This window comes from Phodopus roborovskii, unplaced genomic scaffold (genome assembly GCF_943737965.1).
Source record: "Phodopus roborovskii unplaced genomic scaffold, PHOROB, whole genome shotgun sequence".
Taxonomy (NCBI): Eukaryota; Metazoa; Chordata; class Mammalia; order Rodentia; family Cricetidae; genus Phodopus; species Phodopus roborovskii.
In genome coordinates this window covers 13,588,297-13,612,835 of record NW_026126599.1, presented here as the reverse complement: position 1 = coordinate 13,612,835, position 24,539 = coordinate 13,588,297, and the positions used below count along the sequence as shown (strand labels likewise).

General features: G+C 50.2%; 3 protein-coding genes across 3 annotated transcripts; 2 read left to right on the top strand and 1 right to left on the bottom strand.

Moving 5' to 3' along the window:
* The first annotated feature begins 650 nt into the window (after nt 1-650).
* Timm44 (translocase of inner mitochondrial membrane 44) lies at nt 651-16,712 on the top strand. Its single transcript, XM_051205299.1, has 13 exons — nt 651-753; nt 2,321-2,416; nt 6,147-6,317; nt 7,521-7,601; nt 7,984-8,133; nt 8,219-8,358; nt 8,626-8,711; nt 9,291-9,383; nt 9,474-9,598; nt 10,888-10,938; nt 14,004-14,093; nt 15,923-16,033; nt 16,338-16,712. The coding sequence occupies exons 1-13, from the start codon at nt 709-711 to the stop codon at nt 16,455-16,457; spliced, it is 1,359 nt and encodes a 452-aa protein (XP_051061256.1). The 5' UTR covers nt 651-708; the 3' UTR covers nt 16,458-16,712.
* Nucleotides 16,713-17,391: 679 nt separating this feature from the next.
* Ctxn1 (cortexin 1) lies at nt 17,392-18,972 on the top strand. Its single transcript, XM_051205303.1, has 2 exons — nt 17,392-17,564; nt 17,966-18,972. Exon 2 carries the CDS (start codon nt 17,986-17,988, stop codon nt 18,232-18,234), a length of 249 nt encoding a protein of 82 aa, XP_051061260.1. The 5' UTR covers nt 17,392-17,564; nt 17,966-17,985; the 3' UTR covers nt 18,235-18,972.
* Nucleotides 18,973-20,318: 1,346 nt separating this feature from the next.
* Nucleotides 20,319-23,446, bottom strand: Snapc2 (small nuclear RNA activating complex polypeptide 2). The gene is made up of 5 exons (XM_051205302.1): nt 23,252-23,446; nt 22,055-22,174; nt 21,835-21,903; nt 21,117-21,489; nt 20,319-21,035 (listed from the first exon to the last, which is right to left on the bottom strand). Exons 1-5 carry the CDS (start codon nt 23,432-23,434, stop codon nt 20,710-20,712), a joined length of 1,071 nt encoding a protein of 356 aa, XP_051061259.1. The 5' UTR covers nt 23,435-23,446; the 3' UTR covers nt 20,319-20,709.
* Nucleotides 23,447-24,539: the final 1,093 nt, after the last annotated feature.

The following is a 24,539-nucleotide window of genomic DNA, read 5'->3' as shown; positions in this document are numbered from 1 at the left end:
ATTCAAGGTTATCTTCAACTACATAATAAGTTGGAGGCCAGCCTACCTGCGTCTCTCAAAACACATAAAAATAAAACTAGCCATTGAGCTGTTTTCTGGGTAATTCGTGCTCCAGGAAGAATCTTCCTCTATGGCTTTGCCCTTTCTCAATCTTTTTAATGAATTTTTATGTGTCTTTTGCTTGCTGTGCTAGATGAGATCCTCATAAAACAAACAAACAAAAAATCTATCACTCCGTACTGAACACTCCTCAGTAGGTTTTGCCTTTTTGTAGTCTTCTAATTTTATCTATATAGATAGGTGTTCTGCCAGCATGTATGTTTACCTGGTGTTCTTAGAGGTCAGAAGAGGGCATCGGATTCCCTGGACCCGTAATTACGGGAGGTTGTGAACCACCATGTGGGTGCTGAGACTTGAACCCAAATCTTCTCCCCTTTCATAGTCGAACCCTACCGCAGATGGTCTCACAAAAGTGCCTTCCTTCCTGAACCTTAACCAGAGGTTTACCATATCCTGTCCTAAATCCCTCGCGGTAAGGATCACTAGAGTTCGAGAGCGTAGGGCCCCACCCATCTCAGAGGACCAATCAGAGGCTTTTTTCTCTTCTCCCTTCACTCCGGATTTTCCCAGGCTCGTGCTTCGCTGGGCCGGCGCAGCTGATGACGCTATCGAGGCGCGACGCAGGAAGGTCACACGGGCTCTTACAACATGGCGGCGGCAGCTCTGCGGGGCGGCTGGTGCCGCTGTCCGCGGGTGAGCAAGCGCGTGGGGCTGGTAGGGCGGAATTAAGGGATTTGGACGCTCAGCTTTCGAGACCTCCTTATCTTCAGTCACTGATCTCTGGTAGCTTTCCCTGTGGGTTCCACGACTGGCTCGGGGTTGGGTCATTGGGTCAGCCGATGCTTGGGCAGGGAGCATGTAGCGAGGCCTGAGGGCGGGAACCAGTTCCCCAGCCTTTCTCCGGTATCAAGCGGCGAGGCGCTGAGCTGCGTGGCAACTTGTGTCCTCAGTCATCTGTGCATCTGACCCCACGTGCACGAGGGAGTCCCTGGTGGCTGGGGAGGTGGTGCCCAGTGAAGAAATCATAACCAGATGAAAGTTTTTTGGTTTGTTTGTTTGTTTTGTTTTGTTTTTCTTTAAAGTCACAGTTCGCGTTTGAATGTCAAATTCTCTGCGGAGGGTATTTCCGGAATCGCTGTTCCAAACGCTCAGTGTGGAAGTGCGGGAGATAATTCTTGCCCTGGATAAGACCTAGGACCCTTGGCTTACTTAGGTCACTGGCTTTTTATACACACTCAGGATATAGTCCTCCTGATCTGTTTCAGTTAGGGTGAGGAACTTGAAACTCAGAAAAGTTAAGCAACCAACCTGCTCATTAGTCCCCTGGCTGATCTGCTCTAAAGCCCTGATCAGTATGATTCTACCGCTGTTAAGCTGTTAAGAGGAAGGACAATGTAAAACAAGGGATTTACACTCTGCCATCAGGAACTATAGGCATACTGATACTTGTTTGGACCCTGAGAGCTTGTTTGGGGGATCTACCTGGAGAGCGCAGCTACAGGTATATGCTTGAGCAAAGAAAGGTGAGAGCAGCATACTTTAAGTGTGCAGCTTTAGGAAGAACACACTTCTTGAGGAAGGGGGAAAAAAAAGACTAGCCAGCTAGATCATGTGAATAAACCCTGACCGTTAGTGGGGTGACAAATGATGGAGCCAAATCTCCTTCACTTCTGAACTTGTATGAGTTTAGGATGTTGCTAGAAGACAAATCCGTAAAATGAAAAGTGGTTCTAGTAGGTCTTTCAGCTTCATAAACCAATGCTGGACTCAGCTGCACATAGCTACAAGTTCATTATTTGGTAGAAGAAAGGGCCTTTCTCATGATGTTACCTGGGTCTTTGCCCCGAGGGGCTTTGCATTTAGAACCTTTGACCAGAACATTACAAGTTTATCCCATAGTTTTCCCTGGACCAAGAACTTACTGGTTTGTCTCTGAAAGTTCATGTCTGTAGTTGTTGGAGCTCAGCAGAAGTATAGTGTGTTTAAGATTGGATTATACTGTTAACATTTATACTACTCTTGTTGGTTTCCTGGTGCCTGTCTATCCATGTTCTCACAAGTTTCAGAGGTGGGAATAGGTCCTGGAGGTGCAGATGCAACACATTCTTTTTCTGCCTAATTCCAGTGGCTTTTCTGATTTTACAAAAGTTGAATATTAGTTTACAGCAGGCATGAAGTCAAGGTCAGCAGATGACTCACAGGTGACCTTCAGTGTCACCCACTTTTCTGAATGGATCTTTCTCTTTTCTCAACCAATTAGAGGTGTCTAGGCAGCGGAGTCCAATTTCTCTCCTGCCACAACCCACCCCATGGTTCAAGCTACCAGATAAGCCGGCCAAGAGGGGAGCTAACACTGGTAAGTGACCCGGGATGCCAGCAAGCAGACCCAACAGAAGTCTGGGGGAAAAAAAATCATGCCATCATAGTCACTTCCGGGAGTGTTCTGTGTTCAGGGCCTTCAGAGATTTGGAGAGCAGCAGACCTTGTTTCTGGATGTCCTGGGATACGCTTGGTTAGCCTCCTGTTTTATTTTTTCAGCAACAAGGCACTCTTACCTCATAGAGTAATACATCCAGTGAGCTCTGGCTTCTGGGTTCCTCACCAAGCTTGGTTATTTTAAGTATTGAAAGAGTCACTCGATCATTCCTTGTGTCTCATTGTATCCTGGTCACTGGTCACTGCTTCTGTTAGTGAAGCAGGAAGCCTCAAATATGCATGCTGGGTAAAACCTCCCCTCAGCTTCTTCCTGATCCTGTCCTGCAGTCATTGTAGGAGTGGGACAGGTCCCAGGGACTCCTTCCCAATTACTACTCTCCCTTGTGGCTTAAGAACCCGAGAGGCATTGGCCTTCAACCACTGTGGCATACCTAACCTGCATCAACCACACGTGGCCACTCCCATTGACATTCTCTTCATTGTTTCTTGCACTTTCTTTTGAAAGATAGGAGTGAGTTCACTCAGGTAGTTCAGGCTGGTCTCTGGGTAGCTGAGAATCACCTTGAAGGCCTGATCCTCTTGCTCCATCTCCTCCAAGTGCTGCAATTACAGGTCTGCACCACCGTGGCCTCACTTTGCTGTCTTACTTTTGACAGACTTTATCTTTTAAAGCAGTTTTAGCTTTACAGAAAAATTAAGTGGGGACTGGGAATGTGGCCCAGTTACTGGAGTGTTTCTCTTACACGTACAAAGCCCTAGGTTCATGGTGGAATACCTTGCTCAGCCTTGATGTGAAGGGGACGGTCTTGGACCTGCCTCAACTTGATAATGCCAGGCTTTGTTGACTCCCTAGAGGAGGCCTTACCCTCTCTGAGGTGTAAGTTAGGGAAGGGTAAGAGGGGGAGCAGGAAGAGAGGAAGGAAGGAGAGCTGTGTGGTTGGTATGTAAAATGAATAAGAAAATTTAAATGAAAAATAAAGCCCTAGGTTCTATCCCCAGTACAGCATACACTAGACAGTGGTTCACATTTGGCATGGAGGTAGAAGGTCCAAGAGTATGTCATGGTCATCCTTAGCTACTTAGCAATCTAGGCTATATGAGACCAATCTAGGCAACATGAGAACCTGTGCATAATAAATAGATTGGACCAGGCTTCATGGTGCATGCTTCTAATCCTAGCACTCAAGAGGCAGAGGCAGTGTGATCTCTAATTTCTAGGCTACCCTGGTCTACCCCATGTAGAGTTCCAGCCTAGCCAATGCTACATAATGAGACTCTATCTCACACAATCCCCTCCAACAAACAAAATAAACTAATAAAAATCTAACAGAAAGTACAGAGGGTTCTACCTAGCCACTTTCTCCCCTTTCCTGCTCACAGGTCCCTGTTAGTCGTATTTCTCATTATGGGTGATACTGTTACAACGGATGAACCAGAGTGGATACATTGTTAAGATCTGCACTCTGGTTATATTCAGGTTCATTTCTGTGTTACACATCCTGTGAGGTTATAACAAGTGGATAAGGACTTGTCTCTATCATTGTAAAGAGAATACAAAACAGTTTCACTGACCAGGCATGGTGGTACACATCTGTAATCCCTAGCACTTGAGATGTGGAGGCAAGAACATCACCAGTTCAAAATGAGCTCCCAGATCCTATCTCAGAACAAACCCTCCACATAAACAGTAAGAACAGGGACCAGTGAGATGACTCAGTGGGTAAAAGTACAAGCCTCAGGACTTGAGTTCAGTCCCTATAACTCATTCACAAGTTTTACTCTAGAAGCCATGGTACTATGTACTAATTTATCATTATCATCAGTTTCTCTGCTCTGAATGATCCTCTGGGCTCCACTTGTTCATTCATCTTTCCCTTAGATCCCTTGACAACCATTAGTTTTTTTTTTTTTTTTTTTTTTTTTTTTTTTTCCTGAGACAGAGTTTTTCTGTGTAGCTTTGGAGACTGTCCTGGAACTAGCTCTTGTAGACCAGGCTGGTCTGGAACTCAGAGATCCTCCTGCCTCTGCCTCCCTAGTGCTGAGATTAAAGGCGTTCACCATCAACTGTCTCCGGGCTTTGCTGTTTTTACAGTGTCTTACTGTTGACTTGTGTTTGTGGCCTTTTCATACAGCCAATATCAGTTGGTTAGTTTTATGTACACAATATTACCTTCAACCAGGAACTATACTCAAACCAAAGAAATACAGACAAAACCATATTCATTGGCTTGCTTAGACTAAGCTTAACCATATATATTATACAGCCCAAGACTCCCTCCCTATCCAGGGAATGGCACCATCAGCTGTGGGCTGGGCCATCCTACATTAATTATCAATCAAGACTCTCCCCTCCCCCCAATAGGCCAGTCTGATCTGGACAACCCCTCCTTTTTCTGGTGATTCATGATTAACAGTTACAAGTAACTACAGCTGGTGGCACCTGACAAGCTACAAATGCTGTGTCAGTAGTTGCTGCACTGTAGTTAAAGGAAAACAAATTTTCATGTGTTCAGATTTTTGTTTTTTGTTATTTTTTTTAAGACAAAGTCTTACTAGTAGCCTTGAGTAGCCTGAAACTGGAACTTGTGATGTAGACTAAACCATCCTCAAACTCACAGAGATCCAAGCCATCTTTAACCCCAAAGTCTTCCTGCATCAGGCTCTTTTGTTGTTTAAATTTATTTTTTGGAGAAAAGTATGTGCCATGATATGTGTGTAGAGGTCAGAGGACAACTTGCAAGAATCCATTCACTCCTTCCACTGTATAGGCTCCAGGATTATGCTCGGACATCAGTCTTTTAAGGGCTAGGATTGCAGGGTGTGCAGCTACACCTGGCTCTGAAGGAAGCTTCATTTGTTTGTTTTTACTATACAGTTATATAAGGCCATTTTCATGCAAGTATATAATTGACTTTTAGCATGTTCCTCCCCCCATACCCTTCTTTTTCTTGACCTTCCCACTAGTCCCTTTGCTCCCCAGCTTTGATTGTACTTCCATATCATCTGTATATATACAAATAGATGAATCTCTAAAATCTCACACCCATAACTGAGCAAGTGCACAAAGTATTTGTCTGAGTGTAACTTAAATTCACTTAATATGATTATCTCTAATTTTCCAGAAGACTGCATAAGTTTATTTATTTGTGGTTATTCAAGAGAATATTTTTCTCTGTAGCCCTGGCTGTCCTGGAATTCACTCTGTAGACCAGGCTGGCCTTGAACTCAGAGGTCTGCATGGACCACCACACCCAACTTTATTCTTTATGGCTGAAAAAAAAAACAAAAAAACTCCATCCTCTTTGTCCATTTATTTCCCTATTGGTGGACACCTAGTTTGGTTCCATATCTTATATACTATGACTAGTGTGGTAATGAATATTGGCATGCAGGTTTTTATTTTTTAATTTCTGACTTGTTGATAACATCAGGAGATATGAACCTGTGGACATGTAGGGCTTATTCTGGTGGCTTATCATGCGTGTTTCTGTAACTCAGTCTGTTATAATAAAAGACCTCTATTCACTGCTAAAAACCACTGTCAACAGAAGGGAAGAAATTGGGTGCCCAAAGGTAACCAGATGTTATCAACTGTGCCTTTCCAGCCTCTAAATTTTCCTTCTTTCTTTTCAATTTTACATTCTTTCCAGACCAAATCCTATTCTTCTGGGAATAGAAAAGGATTTTTGTCAGGCTTGCTAGATAACATCAAACAAGAATTAGCCAAAAACAAAGAGATGAAAGAGAGTATAAAAAAGTTCCGAGATGAGGCAAAGAAGCTAGAAGAGTCAGATGCCCTCCAGGAAGCCAGAAGAAAATATGTGAGTACCTCAGTCCCATCTTTATCACATGGACCAGGGCTGCTGGGGAAGGTGGCATGGTCACAGCACTGATTCAAAGCTAACAGGACAGGAACAGGGTGCCTACGCCTCCTGACCTTGCAGAGTCCTTTGTGCAGGAGTGGTCACTCAGTTTGCCAAGCTGTAAGAGATACCGGGTCCATCTCTAGCACTGTAGAGAGCATAGCATGGTTATAAAAGTCATCACTTTGGGGAGATATCCCAGCTTGAAGCCATAATGCTAATAAGTGGGTCACAATGCTGGTGTAATTTAGTGTTTGCTGCTATCTCTTCTTTTTGTGTGTATGGTGTGTGTACATGTCGTATGTGTGCATGTGCACATTTATACATGTGAAAGCCATAGGGCAGTGGCATGTATCTTTCTTGATTGGTAGCTACCTTATTTTTTGAGATAGGGTCTTTCACTGAACTTGAAGCTCATAGATTTGGCTAGACTAGCTGGCCAACAATGAGCATTAGGGATCCACCCATCTTCAGTGCCTGGCACCATCCCTCCCCTGTCCAGCACTGAACTAATAAGCACATGCCTGCCTCAGCTTTTGAATTTTTACATAGGTTCTAGAGATAGAAGGTTCTCATGCTTGCATGGCAGGCTCTGTGTGCACTGAGCCACCTCTCAGCCTGATTACTCCCTGAAGTCTCTTGAACAGCCATGCAAGTGCCCTCTGTGTGTCCCCATCTACCTACCAATGAGCAGCTGAGCCTCAGAGTGCCATGCCCTTTGCCTGGGTTTCTCTGCATTCTGTTCTGTTGGTCCCTACCAGTCCCCAGCAAGGCCTTTTCCTTCTATGTATTCCCAAGCTAATATTTGCATGGCACTGCTTATGTGGCTTCAGCCTGATGGAAGGTGGTTTTGTCCCATCAGTAAAGAATGGATTATCTGGGAACAGAACAGGCGAGGGAAGTAAAATGGCATTGCTGAGTAGTGTTGGCAGGGCCATCTCTTTCCACTCAGAGAAAGACCCAGAGTGTGGGAATTCCATGCTCTGGAGGGGGCTGCCAAGTGGGCTGAGGCTGCTGTGTAGTAAGAACCCTCAGGGTGGGCATGCAAGGGCTTGGAGCTCTTCATGGTGTTCAGCAGCCACGAATATGCTGGAGACCTGTGCTTGGGTGACCAAGTGAGCTGTTGTGTCCAGATAAAAAGAGGAGATTCTTTGACCCTAGAAAACCATCGAGTCAGAGACTGTGCGCACCAGTGAAGCGATAAAGAAGAAGCTTGGGGAGCTGACAGGGACAGTGAAGGAGGTAAGGCCCGAGGCTGACCTGTTGACCGGAGATGAATGAGGGCCTTCAGGATGTAAGTGTCTTAAGTTAGCCTGTGATGAGAATAGACGGTAAAGTGGGGCTTTGTGTTCTTCGGGGTTAAAAATGAAGGGGAGGGACATCCCTACCCAGGCGAGGGTACAGATGGGTGCAGGCCCCTCCTAGAGGGGCAGTGTTCCATACTGGCTTGGGCACCCTCCTCTCATTTTGGCTAGTTGTTTCCTTGGAATCCCTTGGCTGGGAATCCCTATTCCTCTCTTGCTCATTCCAGAAGAATCCTGAACTTCAGGGGTGAAATGCAGTATTACTGTCAAGACTGTTATAGACATGTTCGACATCCTCCCCTCTGTCTCTGTCTCAGTAGAGTCTTGATGAAGTCAGTAAGAGTGACTTTGGCCGGAAGATCAAGGAGGGGGTAGAAGAGGCTGCCCGGACAGCCAAGCAGTCAGCAGAGTCAGTGTCCAAGGGTGGCGAGAAGCTGGGTAAGACGGCGGCCTTTAAAGCCATCTCCCAGGTAAGTGAACCTGGCCCAGGCCAGGCAGGGCAGGGACCCTTAGGCTGGTGGCCCTCAGCAACCACAGGCCTGCTCTCCCCTGCAGGGTGTAGAGTCTGTGAAGAAGGAGATTGATGAGAGTGTACTGGGACAGACGGGGCCCTACCGCCGGCCTGAGCGGCTCCGGAAAAGGACAGAGTTTGCTGGAGCGAAGTTCAAAGAAAGCAAAGTGTTCGAGGCTAACGAGTATGTCCCAGACAGGTTTCTGGGTGGTCCTGGCCACCTGGGGTCTGTTTCCAGGATCCTCTGGGAGATGCCTGCCCAAGTCTTTCTCTTCTCAGGGTTCCTGCGTCCTTCCAGAGAGCTGGGGGATGGGAGAGGGTGAGGGGAAAGAAGAAGGGTGGAGTTGAAACTCCTGGGTGTGAAGCCATCCTCTGTCCCCCGCCTGTGGTCTTAGGAGCATGCCGGGCCTGGGGGTCTGCAGATGATTCTAGCCACTGCCTTCTCCCCCAGGGAAGCGTTGGGGGTTGTGCTACACAAGGACTCCAAGTGGTACCAGCAGTGGAAGGACTTCAAAGACAACAATGTGGTGTTTAACCGTGAGTGTGGTCAGCCTGCTGGGTCCTTGGCAGGAGATACTAGCCAGGCACTACACAGAGCCCCACCTTACAGAAGGAGAAATGGGATCAGATACGGCTGCACGTCTCCTTAGGGTCCCCCTCCCATCTAGCCGTGGATTCTGTCATCGAGACACTAGGTGATAACCCCTCAGAGAAGTAGGACATCAGGAGCCCTGGATTTGCCAGAGCTGGTGGGACTGCTCTTCAGTTTTCAGCCAGGCACGGGATTTCTCCAGTGGCTGAGCAGGAGAGCTGCTAGCTACATATCTTTGTTCCTTCTCCTGTGAGGACTGCTAGAGGACTATGTTTCCTTTGGAGTGAAGGCAACAGGCAGCAGGGGTGGCATTCCAAATTTTGCACAGCCCCTCTGGGGCTGTAGCTGAGTTTCTGCATTTTTATAGGTAGGTGGATAGAAAACCCACATACTGAGATGAGACAGCAGGTTGAGATTTACAGATGGCTTGCCTACATCTGACCCATGTCAAGAAGGGGAGTCTTGCAGGAAGTAGAATCAGGGCATTCTATCAGGGCTCTAGCTCCTGTGTGTATCCTCCATAGGCTTCTTCGAGATGAAGATGAAGTATGATGAGAGTGACAATGTTCTCATCCGGGCATCCCGGGCTTTAACTGACAAAGTCACTGACTTGCTGGGTGAGTGTGGCTTCAGGACCATCCTGTCTGCAGTGGCTACAGCCAGGGATGGAAGGTAGGACCCTAACCTGAGGGCTTGTCTCCCTGCAGGGGGCCTTTTCTCAAAGACAGAAATGTCAGAGGTGCTCACAGAGATCCTGAGAGTGGACCCAACCTTTGACAAGGACCGCTTTCTTCGGCAGTGTGAGAGTGACATCATTCCCAACATCCTAGAGGTGTGAGCCATGCTGCAAGTGTGCTGGGGCCCTGGCCTTCTGGATCCTCTCCCCATTCTGGGTGGTACCCTAGGGCTGAGTATATTACCTCAGGGGAACTGAGTTGCTGGGGCTCTTTTCTGATCAGATGCTTTGCTCCCAGGCTGCTGCTTGTGTGACTGCGGCTGCTTAGGCTATGTCTCTTAACCTTCTCTGCCTACAAAGAGAGAGGTCTGTGCCTCTCCCATGACAGTGAGGGTTCCCAAAAGAGGGTACTAGCCCTCACCTGTTCTCTGCACTGGCTCCAGTGATGGTAGCTGTGAAGGCTTCCTCACTTCCCCATGGGACATGATAACTCCAGGATGGGTTTCTCTGTCTCTATAGCCAGACAGTCATGGCTCTTGTCCCTAAAGCTGTGCACTGTCCCTTCTGGTGTGGTTTTCCTGAAACCATTTCTGGAAATTGCTGGGAACAGCCCAAGGGCCCTGGCTTTTCAGGCATCAGGGAGAAGCATGCAGCCATTGCATTTTTATGCAGACCTGGGGTGCCCTGGTCAGACCAGAGCTTAGGTCTGGAGCCACTGTCTATGGCAGTCCTGACATTCATACTCAGTTGCTTTTGCCTCTTTGGTTTATAAGCCAGGAGGGCATGTCTCGTTCAAGTCACAATGCAGTGCACCTGTACTGGCTGGCTATCTCTACCTCTTAGAAGCATCCAGAATATGGCAGGATCTAGGACAGCCCTGCAAGAAAGCCCAGCAATCCCCAGGCCTTACTCCTTCCACTTACCTCCATGTGCTTCAAATTCTCTCTTTCCAGTTCCTCACCTTCTTCCCACTCTCTGGGCAGAGCTGGGAGGAGATGAGAAGGGGGTGATTACCAGGAACAGCTGGTGTTACCAGGCATCCTCTCTAGGGATGTGCTCCAGCTGGTTCTTGCTTTCTCTGCGGGCACCTCCCTCTGCAGTCTGCCTCATTTCTGGCTGTCCAAAGCCTGGTCCTCAGGGAGGAGGGGCTGGAAGTCAACTCATCCCTGCTCTCCCTGCCTTTCCTTGTCCTGCATCCAAAGACCAGAGCTGTATGAACATGAATGCAGGAACTTGTTCCCCACCTCCCCCTCCAACACACACACACCCAGGACATCCACAGCTGCTGTCCACCTGAGCCAGCCTCCCTTTCTTCTCCAGACCTGAGCTGATGGGCAGGAGTCCAGGGGACTCCAGGAAAGGCTGCCAGAGACTGCTCTTAAGCATCCCGCTGCAAGAGCTCACTCACCTTCTCATGCTTATTTTTTTTCCTCTTCCCTATTTAGGCTATGATTTCTGGGGAGCTTGACATTCTCAAAGACTGGTGCTATGAAGCTGTGAGTACTGCTTTTCTCATTTCAGCCAAACAAAACAGCAACATAAAGAAGAAGAAAAAAAAAATCAGAAGGACTAGGACTGGGTTGTTTCTCAGTACCAGGCATTTTCCTAGCATGTATATTGTATTGGGTTCCATCCCCCCATCACTGCAAAGATAAATAAGTTTTTTTTTTCTTTCTTTCTTTCTTTCTTTTTATTTTTTTATTTTTTTTTTTTATTTTTATTTTCTTTTTGGTCTTCTGAGACAGGGTTTCTCTGTGTATCTTTAGAACCTGTCTTGTAGACAAGGCTGGTCTCGAACCTACAGAGATTCTCTGCCTCCCAAGTGCTGGGATTAAAGCCGTGTACCACTACTGCCCAGCAAATGAATAAGTTTTCTGGAAGCCTGCTTAGGTGGCTTTGGCCTATGCAATGGGAGAGAGGTCCTCATGTCTGCTACTTGGTTCCTGCAGAGCCCAGCAGCCCATCATCAATCTGTCCTTTCTTCCATTTGTGATGCACAGGTATCCACAGGTCAGGCACTGAGTCTCCAGCTGGAAATTAGAAATGTCAGAAATGATCCCTTCTCTGTTTGGTGCCTAATTCAAAACCTGATCCACAACTACCAGTTCCCTTGCTCCCTTTTATCTACCTCCACCTTCTGACTCCTCATCATAAACTAATTTTTGTTGTGGTTAGGTCTGTTTTTTTATGTGGTTGGTACTGAGGCTTCATGAATGCATGAAGCATGGTTTTACTATTGAATTCTATCTTCAGCCCTGAAAATTGATTGGGGGGGGGGCAGGGTGTCATGTGGCATATGATCTGTGTATGGTGTAGGGGTGAGTGTGTGTGTGTGTGTGTGTGTGTGTGTGTGTGTGTGTGTGTGCGCGCATGCGCATGCCAGCGTGTATGTGACATGTGCACACAGGCACATACATCTGGAGGCTTGAAGATCAGTGAACGTTGATGGCAATGTCTCTCCACCTTATATGGAGGCAGGGTCCTTCCTGAACCTGGCTAGCCAACTTGCCCAGGGGTTCCCTGTTTCCACCTACTGGGCTCAAGATTTACCAAGCCTCTGCACCTGTCCATCTTCCGTGTGGGCTCTTGGGATCCAGACTCCACTTCTCATGCTTGCACAGAAGGCGCTTTCCCAGCTCCCTGGAAGTAATTTTGATTAAAGAGAATTACAGAAATGATTTATGCCACAGATTTATGTGATATTTCCAGGGTGGGCTGTTGTCTCTCTTCTGTCCTGGTTCAAGTGGCTATGACCTGGAATGTGCAGGTTGGGGGCCTCAAGTTCAGGAAGAGGATAGAAGAGGTACTTGGATGTATGAAATTCCCCTGGTACTCCTGAACCCACATGGTGATTGTGAGAGTTAACTGAATACTGAGGTGTAATGTGTCCCAGCAGGTTCTCCCTCTATAAGATAATGTAACACACATCGGGTAGACTTCCCGCCTGAGGACAGACACTGTGTCCTGATGGTGCCCCAGCTGCTTCCCGGAGTCAGGGCTCGGGATCACAGGGTCACTGTCAGAGGAGGCTGTGGGGAGGCCAGTATCTTCCCCAGGAGCACATGTCGTCTGCTCTCTTCTGGCAGCCTCCATGTCCCAGTGGAACTACTGCTTTTGTCTGGTCTGGTCAGGCCACCTCACCTCACCCTGCTGGCTTCTGGCTGTCTCTCCAGGCAGGGTTGTGGGTTGTTTTGTTTTGTTTTCTCCAGCTTCTTTGTGTGAAGCAATCTAGGGTCTTTTTTTGGCTCATCTTATTCTGCACTCAGCTCACAAACAGCTTGGGAAAGGCAGAGATTTGTCAGGTTTTCGTTTGAAATACTCCCCTGCACTGTGACTAAGCCAGCGGGCATCTATGAGAGGAGCTAGAGTCAGTCCTCCTCCCCTTCCCCTTCCCCCTCCTCATTTGGAACCACAAAGTTGTGGCTGATCCTCTACCCAGGAGTGGCCTAGTACCCCCTAGAACATAGCTGAAATTTTAGTTGCTTCCAGTCTTAAAGAAGTCTGTGTGTCTGGGGTGGACCTCTGTTTTTAGAGTGTTTGCCTAATATGCCAGAAGCCCTGGGTTTGAAACCCAGCACTGCAAATGCTGGGTAATGGAGACATGCTTATCATCCCACTATTGGTATTTTCAGAGTCATCTTTTGCTACTTAGAATTCAAGGCTAGCTTGGGCTATATGGAACTCATCTCTATAGCAGTAAACAACAAAATCCACCAGGTGGAGTTGGCACTGGTGTTTGTGTGTGTGTGTGTGCGCGTGCTTCTGCCAGGATGCATGTGTTGAAGTCATAGAACAATCTCAAGTGTTGATCCTCATCTTCCATCTTATGTGGGACAGGGTCTTTTATTCACTGCTATGTGTACACCAGGCTAACTGGCCCAAGAACTTCCAGATATTTATTCTGTCCCCACCTCCCATCTCATTACAGGAGTGCTTGGGAATACATGTGATGCTGTGCCCAACTTTACCTGGGTTATAGATTTGAACTCATACTTGTGCAGCAAGTGCATAATCCACTGAGCCACATCCCCAGCCCAGCATGACTGCTTGCCCCTACTCCTTTTAAGTAGATGCCTTAAAAGCTAGGTGAAACTGCTCTCTAGCATGTGGCCATATGTCCCTGAGGCGCTTGGGGATTGGAGAGTGACACCTTGAGTGTTTTGTGAGAGAGGCCACTTAAGCATTAAGTTCCAGGGCAGCCTACAGGTTCAGGAAAAATGCTAGAAAAGACGTGATTCCAGGCCAGGATTCTAGGGGAGGTGAATCTGGGAGCAGTAGAGATCAGCCAAGAGTCACCACTCACCCTGGGAGTGTCCTTTGGATGAGGCTGTGAATTATCTACTATACTGATTAATACTGCTCCCACTAGGGAGTGTGGCTCTTTCCATAAAGAGAAGCAAGTGTTCAGTTCTGGCCAGCAAAGAGTAGCATCCTCCTGGACTTGGACTCTCTTGGCTTCTGCCCCTCCCAGTGCTAGAGCATATGAACTTGACTCCACCTTGGGGTGTGACCCAGCCTCCATCAGTGACTGACCACGTGGGCCTGTTTCCTCTCATTGCAGACCTACAGCCAGCTTGCCCACCCTATCCAGCAGGCCAAGGCTCTGGGTCTCCAGTTCCACTCCCGGATCCTGGACATCAGCAATGTGGATGTAAGTCACCCCGAGGAAAGGGATGGTCAGTGAAGCACCAGCTGACATAGCCATTAGATGAAGCAAAGCCTTCTGGTTCCCACTACTCAAGGCAGGAAGCTCTTCAGTCAAGGTCTGCTTGGGCTACAGAGTGAGTTCCAGGCTAATCTGGATAACTAATTTCAAAAGAAAAAGTAAAAAGAGGCCTGCAGATATAGCTCACTGGTAAGAGTCCTGTCCTAGCATAGGTTGAATTCCTGGTACAGCCACAAACAAAAATGTATTCCTGCCTCACAGGGCTTTTCATATTTCTGTGGTTGGCATATAAGTGATCCCCTCCTAAATGATATGTCTTAAATTGGTTGTCCTGTTCCACCCGCCACCCCCACCCCGTCTGTCATCTGTCTTTCTCTTGAGACAGGGTCTCACTCTGTAGCCCTGGCTAGCCTGGAACTTACTATGTAGACCAAGCTTGTCTCAAACTCTCATTCATTCATTTCCCCTCCTCCTAAGGGCCTTGATTAAAGGCCTGGGCCACCGTGCACCGTGCCTAGAGTTTTTTTTTTTTTTTTTTTTTTTTTTTTTTTTTGTTTTTTGTTTTTGTTTTGTTTCATTTTGTTTTTTTAACTTCTTGGTGCAGAAGTGATTATTGCTTATTAGTGGATTTGATTAAAGCCATGCTTTAGATTTTGTTCAGAAATCTGTGAGGGCTGAGGAAATGGCCTTGTGGTTAAGAGCACTTGCTGTGAAAGCAAGAGACACTGAGTTTAAACAGCCAGGCATGGCTGCTCATGCCCATAACCTCAAGCATTTGGATGGGAACAAGATGACCTTGGGAGATTGCTGGCCAGCCAGGCGACCCCATCTCAAAATCAAGGTGTTGTCCTCCTCTGGTCTCTGTGCACCTGTTGGTACATATACTAATATACACGTGAAAAATAAAAGGCAAAATTCTGTCAGTGAACCAGATACACTATAATTCTAGCACTCTGGAAATTGAGGCAGGAGGATCCCAAATGTTTGAGGACAATCTGGACTACATAATAAAACCGTATTTAAGAAAATCCATATTATGACTTTATTCTAAAATAAGCTTTGATGGCTGGATGTGATAATCCCAGCATCTGAAGTCTGAGACAGTGGAATTCAGGGACATAACTATATAGTAAGTTCGAGGCCAGCTTGGGTTACCGGAGACATTGTGTCATGATAAAAATAGGCTTTGCATTACATAATTTTGCTCACATGAAGGCCAACTTATTTGCTAAGATGTGTATTACGTTTGGTATTTTCTGTTTGGGGGAGGACTGTAGACAGTTTCTTTGTGCAGCTCTGGCTCTGCCTCTGCCTCTCCAGTGTTGGGATTAAAGGTGTGCACCACCCACCGCTGTGCCTATTCAATACTTTTAAATGAATTTATCGGGCTGCTCCTCATCCTGCGTCCAGGAGTACCTGTGCTGTTGGGCCCCTGGTGAGCGTTGCCAAAGCCTTGGTGCCCTCAAGCCCCCACTGCAATGGTGGATGCTTCTCCCCCTGCAGTGTGGCCTGACGGGCAGCTGAGCTTCAGTCACCCAGACTTCTGCCCTGGTGGGAGCAGCAGGCAAAGCAGAGCCACCTTCCTGCCCTCCCTCACCCTCAGTCTGGGAGCAGACAAGTCCCACAGTTGAAGGCCTGGTGTTGTCCATGAGAAGGAGCCTGTTGGAAAATCACTCCCCCAAAGTGGGGGAGGGGTACTCTGCTTTTAGCAGGGCAAGATGCCAGGCCTCTTCAGGGGCAGCCTTGGGGTTTTTCATCTCCTGGGTAGTGGGAGGGAGTGCTCTTCTGAAGCCATGTTTCTGTGTTGCCTGTAGCTGGCCATGGGCAAGATGATGGAGCAGGGCCCCGTGCTGATCGTCACCTTCCAGGCCCAGCTGGTGATGGTGATCAAGAACCCCAAAGGCGAGGTGGTGGAGGGTGACCCGGTGAGTGGGGAATGGAGGGACATTTTCTCACACAGAGAGCCCTATGGGTACCTGCCCAGCATAGACCCCAGCTTGGAGCCAGGAGGGTTCTGGAGTTAGAGAAAAACAGCTAGGAGTTGGGACTTTTTTGGAGTCAGAGGATCCACTGTCTTGTCTGAGCAGTGACCAGAGCCAGCAGCCCTAAGCACCTCTCCCTAGACCCTCCTAGAGCCTTTCTTTTCCCCCTCAGAAGTCCTGTTCACCTCCCCACCTCACCCATCTACACCCACTAAACCCCTCCCCTCTCTCTGCCCTGTCTCCACAGGACAAGGTGCTACGCATGCTGTATGTGTGGGCACTCTGCAGAGACCAGGAGGAGCTCAACCCTTATGCTGCCTGGCGCCTTCTGGACATCTCAGCCTCCAGCACAGAACAGATCCTGTGAGGGCAATGATGGCGTCTAGGCTGCTCCAGAGCTGGAGCATCGCAGGACAGAGACAGAGGTTCCATGAGGCACCGTGGCACAAGACTAACAATAAGACCCAAGTTCTTCGGGACAGCTGTGAACCAGCTGGACAAGGAAAGGGGGTGGAGGTGCCTTGCGGGGTTGGGGTGTTACCCAAAAATGCCACAGGGGGCTGCTGGCAGTGTCAAGAGGCCCCAGCCCAGGGCCTCCTGTTGGGAGGAGGCCTGCCTGGCCTGCTGTTCTAAGTAGTCCACTGGCATTGCCTGCCAGGCCACTTTTAGGTCTTTTTTTTTTTTTTTTTCCCCTTTTTAATCGATGCTCTTACTTCCTGAACATAAGCCTAAGATCTGGACATAATAAAACACCAAAGCGCAGAAGAACATTCTGAAGTATATGTCTTTACTGGGAAGGCTGGGACTGGGGGCCTGTCAGAGAGCTTCAAGGTCAGCGGAGGGTTGTAGCCAGATAGGGTGCCATCTTCTCGGGCCAGAACCCTGCCCTCTTGTGGGGAGAATAACCACCCCAGCTATCTGGGGTTCTCTTGAATTGGCGGTTCCCCCGAGACTGCGCGACTTGAACACTAATGGGTGGTGCCTGGGGGCATTAGGATCCTCCTAAAACAGGCTGGGGTGAGGGGTCGGCCAGGAAGAATAGAGATACAGACACGGAAGTCAGGGTGAGGCTTCCGTGGTAGGGGCTAGCAACTACCCCACACTGCTGAGGTCCTGGGTGCTCTGGGAGCTGGAACTGGGGCCGACACCGCCTGCACTAATGGTGGGAAGGTCCAGTATCCCGGTAGGCAGGCCGAGGCGGGGTCACAATCCCAGGCACACTGATCCCAGCACAGCCTCCACCCCTCGCGGCCCCGCCCCCGTCACCATGGGAACAGCCGCGGCGGCCCGGCTGGCGCGCGTCTCTCCTTCCTCCCTCGGTCTCCACCGTTCCAGGGGCGGGTGGGGTGGGCTGAGCCGGGGCTGCCACAGCCTCCGCCACTACAGCCGCCACCCTGGGAGGACCAGAGCAGAACATCGCACGAGTTCCGGGAGAGAGGGGCTGCGGGGCGGCCGTCCCCGTCTAAGACCAAGGGTGAGGGGGGCGCGCTGTGGCTGGGGAGGCGGCGACGGGTGGGGGAGGGGGTCTTGGACCGCAGAGAACAAAGGGAGCGGGGTGGGGACCAGTTTAAACCGTGCCGCTCGGGTCCCTGGCCCAGCGCGTTCGCACCTGTTGTGCGCGGGCTGGGCAGATCTGAGTAGCCCTGTCGTCGCTCTCAGCGACCCCACCTGCACGCACCGCTAGAGTTGGGTCCGGTGTGGCTGTGGGGGCGGAGCACACAGGCTGGGCATGGGCGTAGTCCGGGACAGCAACACAGACAGGGACGATATTGCGAGCTACTGCAAAGGGGCGACTACAGAAGGGGTGGATGGAAGTGCAGGGAGGGCGTAGCCTCATCCCCGTGGACCCCGGGGTGGGCACCCATCTCTTCACAGGGCGTGCGGCGATGTGAGCTATGAACGCGGCGTGGACACTGTCACCGGAGCCCCTGCCGCCATCGACGGGGCCCCCGGTGGGCGCAGGCCTGGACGTCGAGCAACGCACGGTGTTCGCCTTCGTGCTCTGTCTGCTCGTGGTGTTGGTTCTGTTGATGGTGCGCTGTGTGCGCATACTGCTAGACCCTTATAGCCGCATGCCCGCCTCGTCCTGGACCGACCACAAGGAGGCGCTCGAACGAGGGCAGTTCGACTATGCTTTGGTGTGAGGGGGCACCGAGTCCCGGGCTGGTCCTCTAAGAGATTCCGAGAGGGCCGGCCCGGTGGAGGAATGCCACTAACCTGGGCTGCACTCAGTATATTGTGCTTCAGAAGTCCTAGCCCGGAGAAATCCAGTCCTTACCCCCTTAGCCACCCATCTCCCTTCTTGGCTGGGCCAGAACCCCACCTGGTGCCTTTATCTGCCCTGTTCCCTTCTCTCTGCACACTTATCCTCACTGCTGATCCCTCGACTCTGTATTCCTTAGTGGGCAATCATCCCGCCCCAACCTCAGCCTTCCCCAGCTACCAGGCATGAGTGTTACATCCTTTCCTGGGAGTGCAGACTCCTCTATCCCCTTCTTTCCCTTGTTTCAATGCCCTCCTTGAGTTCTGGCCCTAGAAGGCAGGCTGTCTTCAGCACCCTATGGACACTGCCTACCTACAATGCATGGTACAGCCTGCTCCAGAGACAGACCCTGAAACCTCACCATGGTTGTTGCTGTGTCGAGAATGTCTGGCACTTCATGTGCAGGATGAGTACAAGCAGGCTCATCCCCTTCAGCCCCAGCCCCAGCCCCAGCCCCAACCCAGGTTAGAGTGCCTTTCCTCTGCCTCCCCGCTCCCAACTCCCCCATGTTCCCTAGCCCTTCCCTTGCCTTTTTATTCCTCCCCACTTCTGAACGATGGAGGTAATAATAAAAGCTATCATTGAGCACTTACTGCATGCCAAGCAGAGTGCAGAGTTAGCTGGTCTTCTTACTTAGCCTGCTTGCTTCTGGGAATTTGTGAGAAAGAGTAAAGCCCCTGTTAGGATCCCCAGCCTACAGGCCAGGGGACTAAGTCCAAGCTGCTAGACTGACTTGCCTCAGGCCATTGATGTGGAATTAGTACCAGATCTACTGCTTAAACTGCTGCCTGGTCCTGCAAATACCCAATTTCAAAAACAGTCTTTCAGTATCTGGGGTGGGGGGAGGTAGCAATTGTTTCCATCCCCCTAGCTCATGGCATAGTTGAGACACCCTACACACACTCTGGGGAGCTAGGATGTGTGTGCCTTCAGCTAGCCTGAAGGTTGTTTTCCAAAAACCAACCTGCATCCCCCAGACTCCTGAGCCCGATCCCTCTTGTACCCACCATCAAATGTGTCTCAGAACCTGTGGGTTTGGCTGTGACCATGGAGTGGGCTGGCTAGGCTCCATAGTCTGCCAGGGAGAGGTGTTGTGAGCCTTAGGGAGCCGTGTGCAATGTGTGTGGGGAGAATTGAGCCTTTCTATAAAAGGAAAGCCATGCGAAGGCACAGCTCAGGGAACAGAAATTTTACTCACTCTGAGACAGCTCGTTAGGTGTGGGGGAGGGTGCTATCATGGGAGCATGCCTAGTTCCCCAGAAGAGGCCTAACTCCCCAGACCTGTCCTGTACTCCATACTCACCGGGCAGTTGGAACTTATGGTGGGATGCCCAAAGAGAAGTGTGGGGTTCAACAGTGACTGCAGCCGCTCCCCCAGCTCCGTAACCCACACCCTCCTAAACTCCTCCAGTTCTGTCTCCCTCCATTTACTTCTAAGGGGAGTTGAAGCTCCAAGGCCTCTTGAAGTGAAGAGACATTACCTTCCTCCTCTGCCCTCTGTGAGTCCCCCCCCCCCCAGAGAAATCCACCCTTTTTACCTCCCTGGAACACTGCTTTGCTCTGAAATCTTGTCCCTAACTCCTGTCCCACCTGAGACCAGCCTAGCTTTCCTCTTCCACCCATTTGTCAAAGAGCCAGCTCCACACAGTCACCAGGGAGCTCCTTATGGCCAAACTAAGGTCACTATATAACAAGCTTTTTAAAATCACTGTGTATTTGAGTACATCCAGACAACTTTTCAGGAATTGTTTCCTTCACCTTTACATGAGTTCAAGGAATTAATCTCAGGTTGCCAGGCTGCGTACCAAGCACTTAACCCTTGGAGCTATCTCACCAGCCCAGGCACCAGCTTTTGCTAGGGATAGCACCCTCTTCCCTGGCATCTTGCTGCAGCTCCCAAGTTATCATTTCAGAGCCCCCACTCCCATAACATAGTTAGCTACTTAGATGATAGCTTTATTGAAAGTTACAGGGCACCCCAGAAAAGGGTGGGGAGAAATGTACAGTGGTCAGTTGAGGGAATCTAAATGCAAGCCCAGATTGAGAAGGGCATATACATGAAACAGATGATGCTCTTATGGTACCCACAGCAGAGAACAAGGCACAGCTGGGCTAGGGAAGCCAGCCCCATCTGTCTGTCCAGGAATTCTGCCTGTGTGTGCAGAGTTCTCTATCTCCACTCATTACAGCTACTTCTCTTTCTGAGGCTGCTGCTTGCTGTGTGCAGCATCTGAAGACTTAGCCTGTGGCTGAACACCATGTCAGGGACTTCCACAATCATCCTCCTGGCCTTTCAGTACCAGGTGTTGGACTGAAGTTCCAGGCAGAAGTGAGCATATCTGGTCTTCCATATTCTTCACCTCGAAGGGGTGGGCACCTGGCCCAGTAGCTCTAGGGGTACCAGGAATGGGTTCAATGGGCAGATCCCAACTGCTTGCCAGGCAGGCTTCTGTTGTATGGGCTCAGAGGCTTGAAGATTGGCTTGGTCAGGCTCCTCCAGCCCCTTGGAGCCAGCCCCTCTATCGTCACTCCCAGGCTTGGGGCTCTTCTCACCAGGCAGAGATGTTTGGGGGGCCATCAGCTGAGCATATGTTTTCATCATATGTTCAGCCAGGGCTGTGCAAGGCAGGTGGGACAGCTCCTCTGGAAGTGACATGAGCAGGTCAAGGACCACAGCTGACTCTGATAGAAGGAAAGGGAAAGGTTTGACCCTGCACCCCAACTTCCCCCAACTAGAGCCCTCTCCTCCCCAATTCCTATTACCAGCTGCTGAGAGCTCAGGGCCATGGCCATTTCTGAAGGAGAAGGACAGATATTTGTAGATCTTCTCGAAGTCCACAGTGAAGTCTCTCTCTGTGGAGGGGCCAGTTAGGGACTTGGTTGGGGTATCAGAGACAGTGACCTCAGAGGCAAGGTTAGAGGTGTCAGGGTTGGGATCAGAGGCCTTAGGGACAGGGACAGAGGCCTCAGGAGTGGACTCAGCAGTCATAGGGGCAGGTCCAGAGGCTTCAAGTCCAGGATTCCTCTGCCCTCCTTGGGTACTCAAGAACAGCAGTGGCTTTCCACAGGCCTTCGTGGGCTTGCCCGGCTTGGAGTGCAGGAGGCTGATGGGTTCTGCAGCAGCAATGGTGAGCACCTAACAGGGAAAGGAAGGAGGAAGTCTGTCACCTTCCACTGCCCTGCTAGGCCTACAATAAGTCCTCTACCTCTACCTACTTATCAAATCCTCCTTGCCATTCTGAAGGTGACCTCGCTGGAGTTACTGGTTTGGCAGCAGGAAAAGCCCAGGACCCACATCTACATTCCCCCTACTTTTCTTTTGGGGTACTGGCAGGAGAGGCCTGGAACTCACTGGTGATTCTATGTACCTTCAAATTTGAAGATTCTATACAACACCATTGCATGACTAAACCAACTGGGCATACCCACCCCTGTGTCCTGTAATAAATACCTTCGACCTTCTGAGAGTGAGTGGGTGTACCTGGGAGAAAGCTGCAGTCAGGGCTCCCTCCAGTGGGCCTGTCAGTTTCTCAGCAAGATCCATCCATACCTGGGTGAAGCCAGTAGGTATATGGTCAGTCTAGAGAACCACCCCCAGGAACCTCCCAAGCTTTGCCCTTCCTGGAATCCCTCTGATCAGGTTATCCTCCCTCCTTCAAGGGCCAACTTTGGGCAGTCCACACCTTACTCTCCTGCCTCACCTCTATGGGGGCTGGGAGCTGTGCTTCTTGACGCCTTAGACCTTCTGTGCCACCTGGGTGCACCTTCCGAATGGCCTCGCGAACCACTCGACCTTTGAGCTGCTGGATAAATCGGCAAATCTGGACAAGGAGGACAAGCATTCTATGAGCTCAGAAATACGCAAGACCAAAGTCTACTTACTGCCTCGCTTGATTGCTACTGCTCCCTGTCCCGGACTAGCCCAGTGCTGCACATTCCCGAAACTGCTGGGACTCAAGCCAAGGCCGAGTGTGTGACCAGCCACTTAATGAAATCGTCGAAGCCAGGCCTATTCTTGCTCCTTCCTGGGGCTATAGTTTGCTCTTCTACTGAGAGCTAACCTATTCAGTTCCACTCTACCCCATTTCCTGAACTCCTACTTCATACTAACTTTGGTTCTGTCCAACGTCACCTTTGTTAGGTTGATTTATACAGCACTGGTGGGTCCCTCTATAATCACTGACTGCCCAGGAATTATGTAGATGGGGCTCACGCCACCACACCTGGCTACCAACTCCACCTTGAGCCATTCCCCAGCCTCACTTCCACTCCACTCCGCCCTTTGATTTCTCCTGCCCACATTCCTTACAATTCCTCACAGCCTTACTCTCACAGACTCACTCCAACCACTGCTTACGCCCCACCCCCAGGTTTACCCACTCACGCCCCACCTCATGTTCTACTTCCTTTTTCTTTTCTTTTTTCTTTTTTTCTTTTGAGACAGGGTTTCTCTGTGTAGCCCTGGCTGGCTGTCGTGGAACTCGCTCTGAAGACCAGGCTGGCCTCGAACTCAGAGATCCTCCTGCCTCTGCCTCCTAAGTGCTGGGATTAAAGGCATGTGCCACCAACGCCCAGCAGCTCCACTTTCTTGACGTATAAACAAACCCTCAATCCAGTAGCGTGCCATCCAGGTCCCGCCCCTAGGCTCTCTCCACCCCAGCTTCATCCAAAAAGCTTCAGGGTCGCCTGCCACAGAGCAGTCAGGCCCCTTAGGTATTATACCTGGGTCGGCTCCAAAGCGCCACCATAACCCCGCCCCAAACTCCACCCACAGCCCCGCCCCAAACTCCACCCTGACCCACCCACCACAGCCCCGCCCGAAGCTCCACCCTGATCCACCCAATCGGCCCGCTCCGGCCAGCACGCTCCCTGGCTCGGCTGCTGCCCCGGGATCCCACCTCCGCCTCACTGCGGCCTTGCAGCTCCTTGGCCAGCTCGGCGGCGTCTGGCTCCGGCTGGTCCCGCCGAGCTTGCAGTAGTCTCAGTAGATGCCGCATCTCGCGGGGGCTCCATGCCGTAGGTCCGGTAGTCTCACCTACGTAGCGGGCCGGGACCTTCCGCCTTCGCTGCGGCGGCTTCATCCCGGAACTCTGCAGGTCTCCCTCTCTGTCTCTGTCTCTCTCTCTCTCCTGGGGGCGGAGCTACGGAGGCTGCGAAGTTCTGAAAAAGCACTGCGCGGACGATTTAGCAGATGGGGGCGTGGCTCGCGTTCATCAGCTGAAGCAATGGCTCTTAAGAGCAGATTGAGGCTGGCGGGGGGGGGGGGGGGATCCCCGAGATGTTGTTGTTGTTGTTTTTCTCCTCCTTTTTCCGAGACAGGGTTTCTCTGTAGCTTTGGAGGCTGTCCTGGAACTCTCTCTCTCTGTACACCAGGCTGGCTTCGAGATTCTCCTGCCTCTGCCTCCAGAGTGCTGGGATTAAAAGCATGCACCACCTTCGCCAAGCGGAATCCCCAAGTTTTATCTGTGTTTTATATCACTCATGAGCTGGAACCAAAACTTTAGAGCCTATATTCCTGAGCCAACTCATGAAACATGGTCGGTGTGCTTTTTCTTTTTGTAGAGAAGTGGGCAGTTGCCCTCAAAATCCTGGCCTTAACTCGGGCGGAGGTGGCACACGCCTTAACCTGGGCGGTGGCGGTGGCACACGCCTTAAATCCCAGAACTAGGGAGGCAGAGGCAGGCTAATCTCCATGAGTTCAAGGCCAGCCTGGTGTACAGATCGAGTGCCAGCCAGGTCAGACTCCAAAGCTACAGAGAGAAACCCTGTCTCTAAAAAACAAAGTGGGCTTGTCATTTATGAGGTAGGGTATCTCCATATAGCCCTGGTGGCCTGGATCTCAATATGTAGACCAGGCTGGCCTTAAACTCACAGAGATCTTCCCGAATGCTGGATTTAAAGGTATGGCTTCATATCTGGCTCACTTGCTGTTCTTGCAGACGACATTAGTTTGGTTCCCAGCATTAACCAATTGTAGTTTCAAGGGATCCAACGCCTTCTTCTGACCTCCCCAAGCTTCAGTCATGCATATCGTACACATACATGCATTCAGTGACTACTAATCTAGCATTTGGGAGACTTTGGCAAGGGTTGGTAAACTAAGCCTGGAAGTTCCAATACTGCTTAAGCACGGGGGGCGGGGGGGCGCTAAGTAGGACAGATTCAAGAGGTGCATCGAGAGCTGAA

Excerpts from the sequence above, each read along its gene's own strand:
- Ctxn1 (XM_051205303.1), top strand. The coding sequence starts at position 17,986 with ATGAACGCGGCGTGGACACTGTCACCGGAGCCCCTGCCGCCATCGACG.
- Snapc2 (XM_051205302.1), bottom strand. The coding sequence starts at position 23,434 with ATGAAGCCGCCGCAGCGAAGGCGGAAGGTCCCGGCCCGCTACGTAGGT. Across the intron at positions 22,175-23,251 it reads AAGGCCGCAGTGAGGCGGAG|ATTTGCCGATTTATCCAGCA; the intron begins GTGGGATCCCGG and ends CTCCTTGTCCAG. Across the intron at positions 21,490-21,834 it reads TGACTGCAGCTTTCTCCCAG|GTGCTCACCATTGCTGCTGC; the intron begins GTACACCCACTC and ends TTTCCCTGTTAG.
- Timm44 (XM_051205299.1), top strand. The coding sequence starts at position 709 with ATGGCGGCGGCAGCTCTGCGGGGCGGCTGGTGCCGCTGTCCGCGG. Across the intron at positions 8,712-9,290 it reads CAACAATGTGGTGTTTAACC|GCTTCTTCGAGATGAAGATG; the intron begins GTGAGTGTGGTC and ends TATCCTCCATAG. Across the intron at positions 9,384-9,473 it reads CAAAGTCACTGACTTGCTGG|GGGGCCTTTTCTCAAAGACA; the intron begins GTGAGTGTGGCT and ends GTCTCCCTGCAG.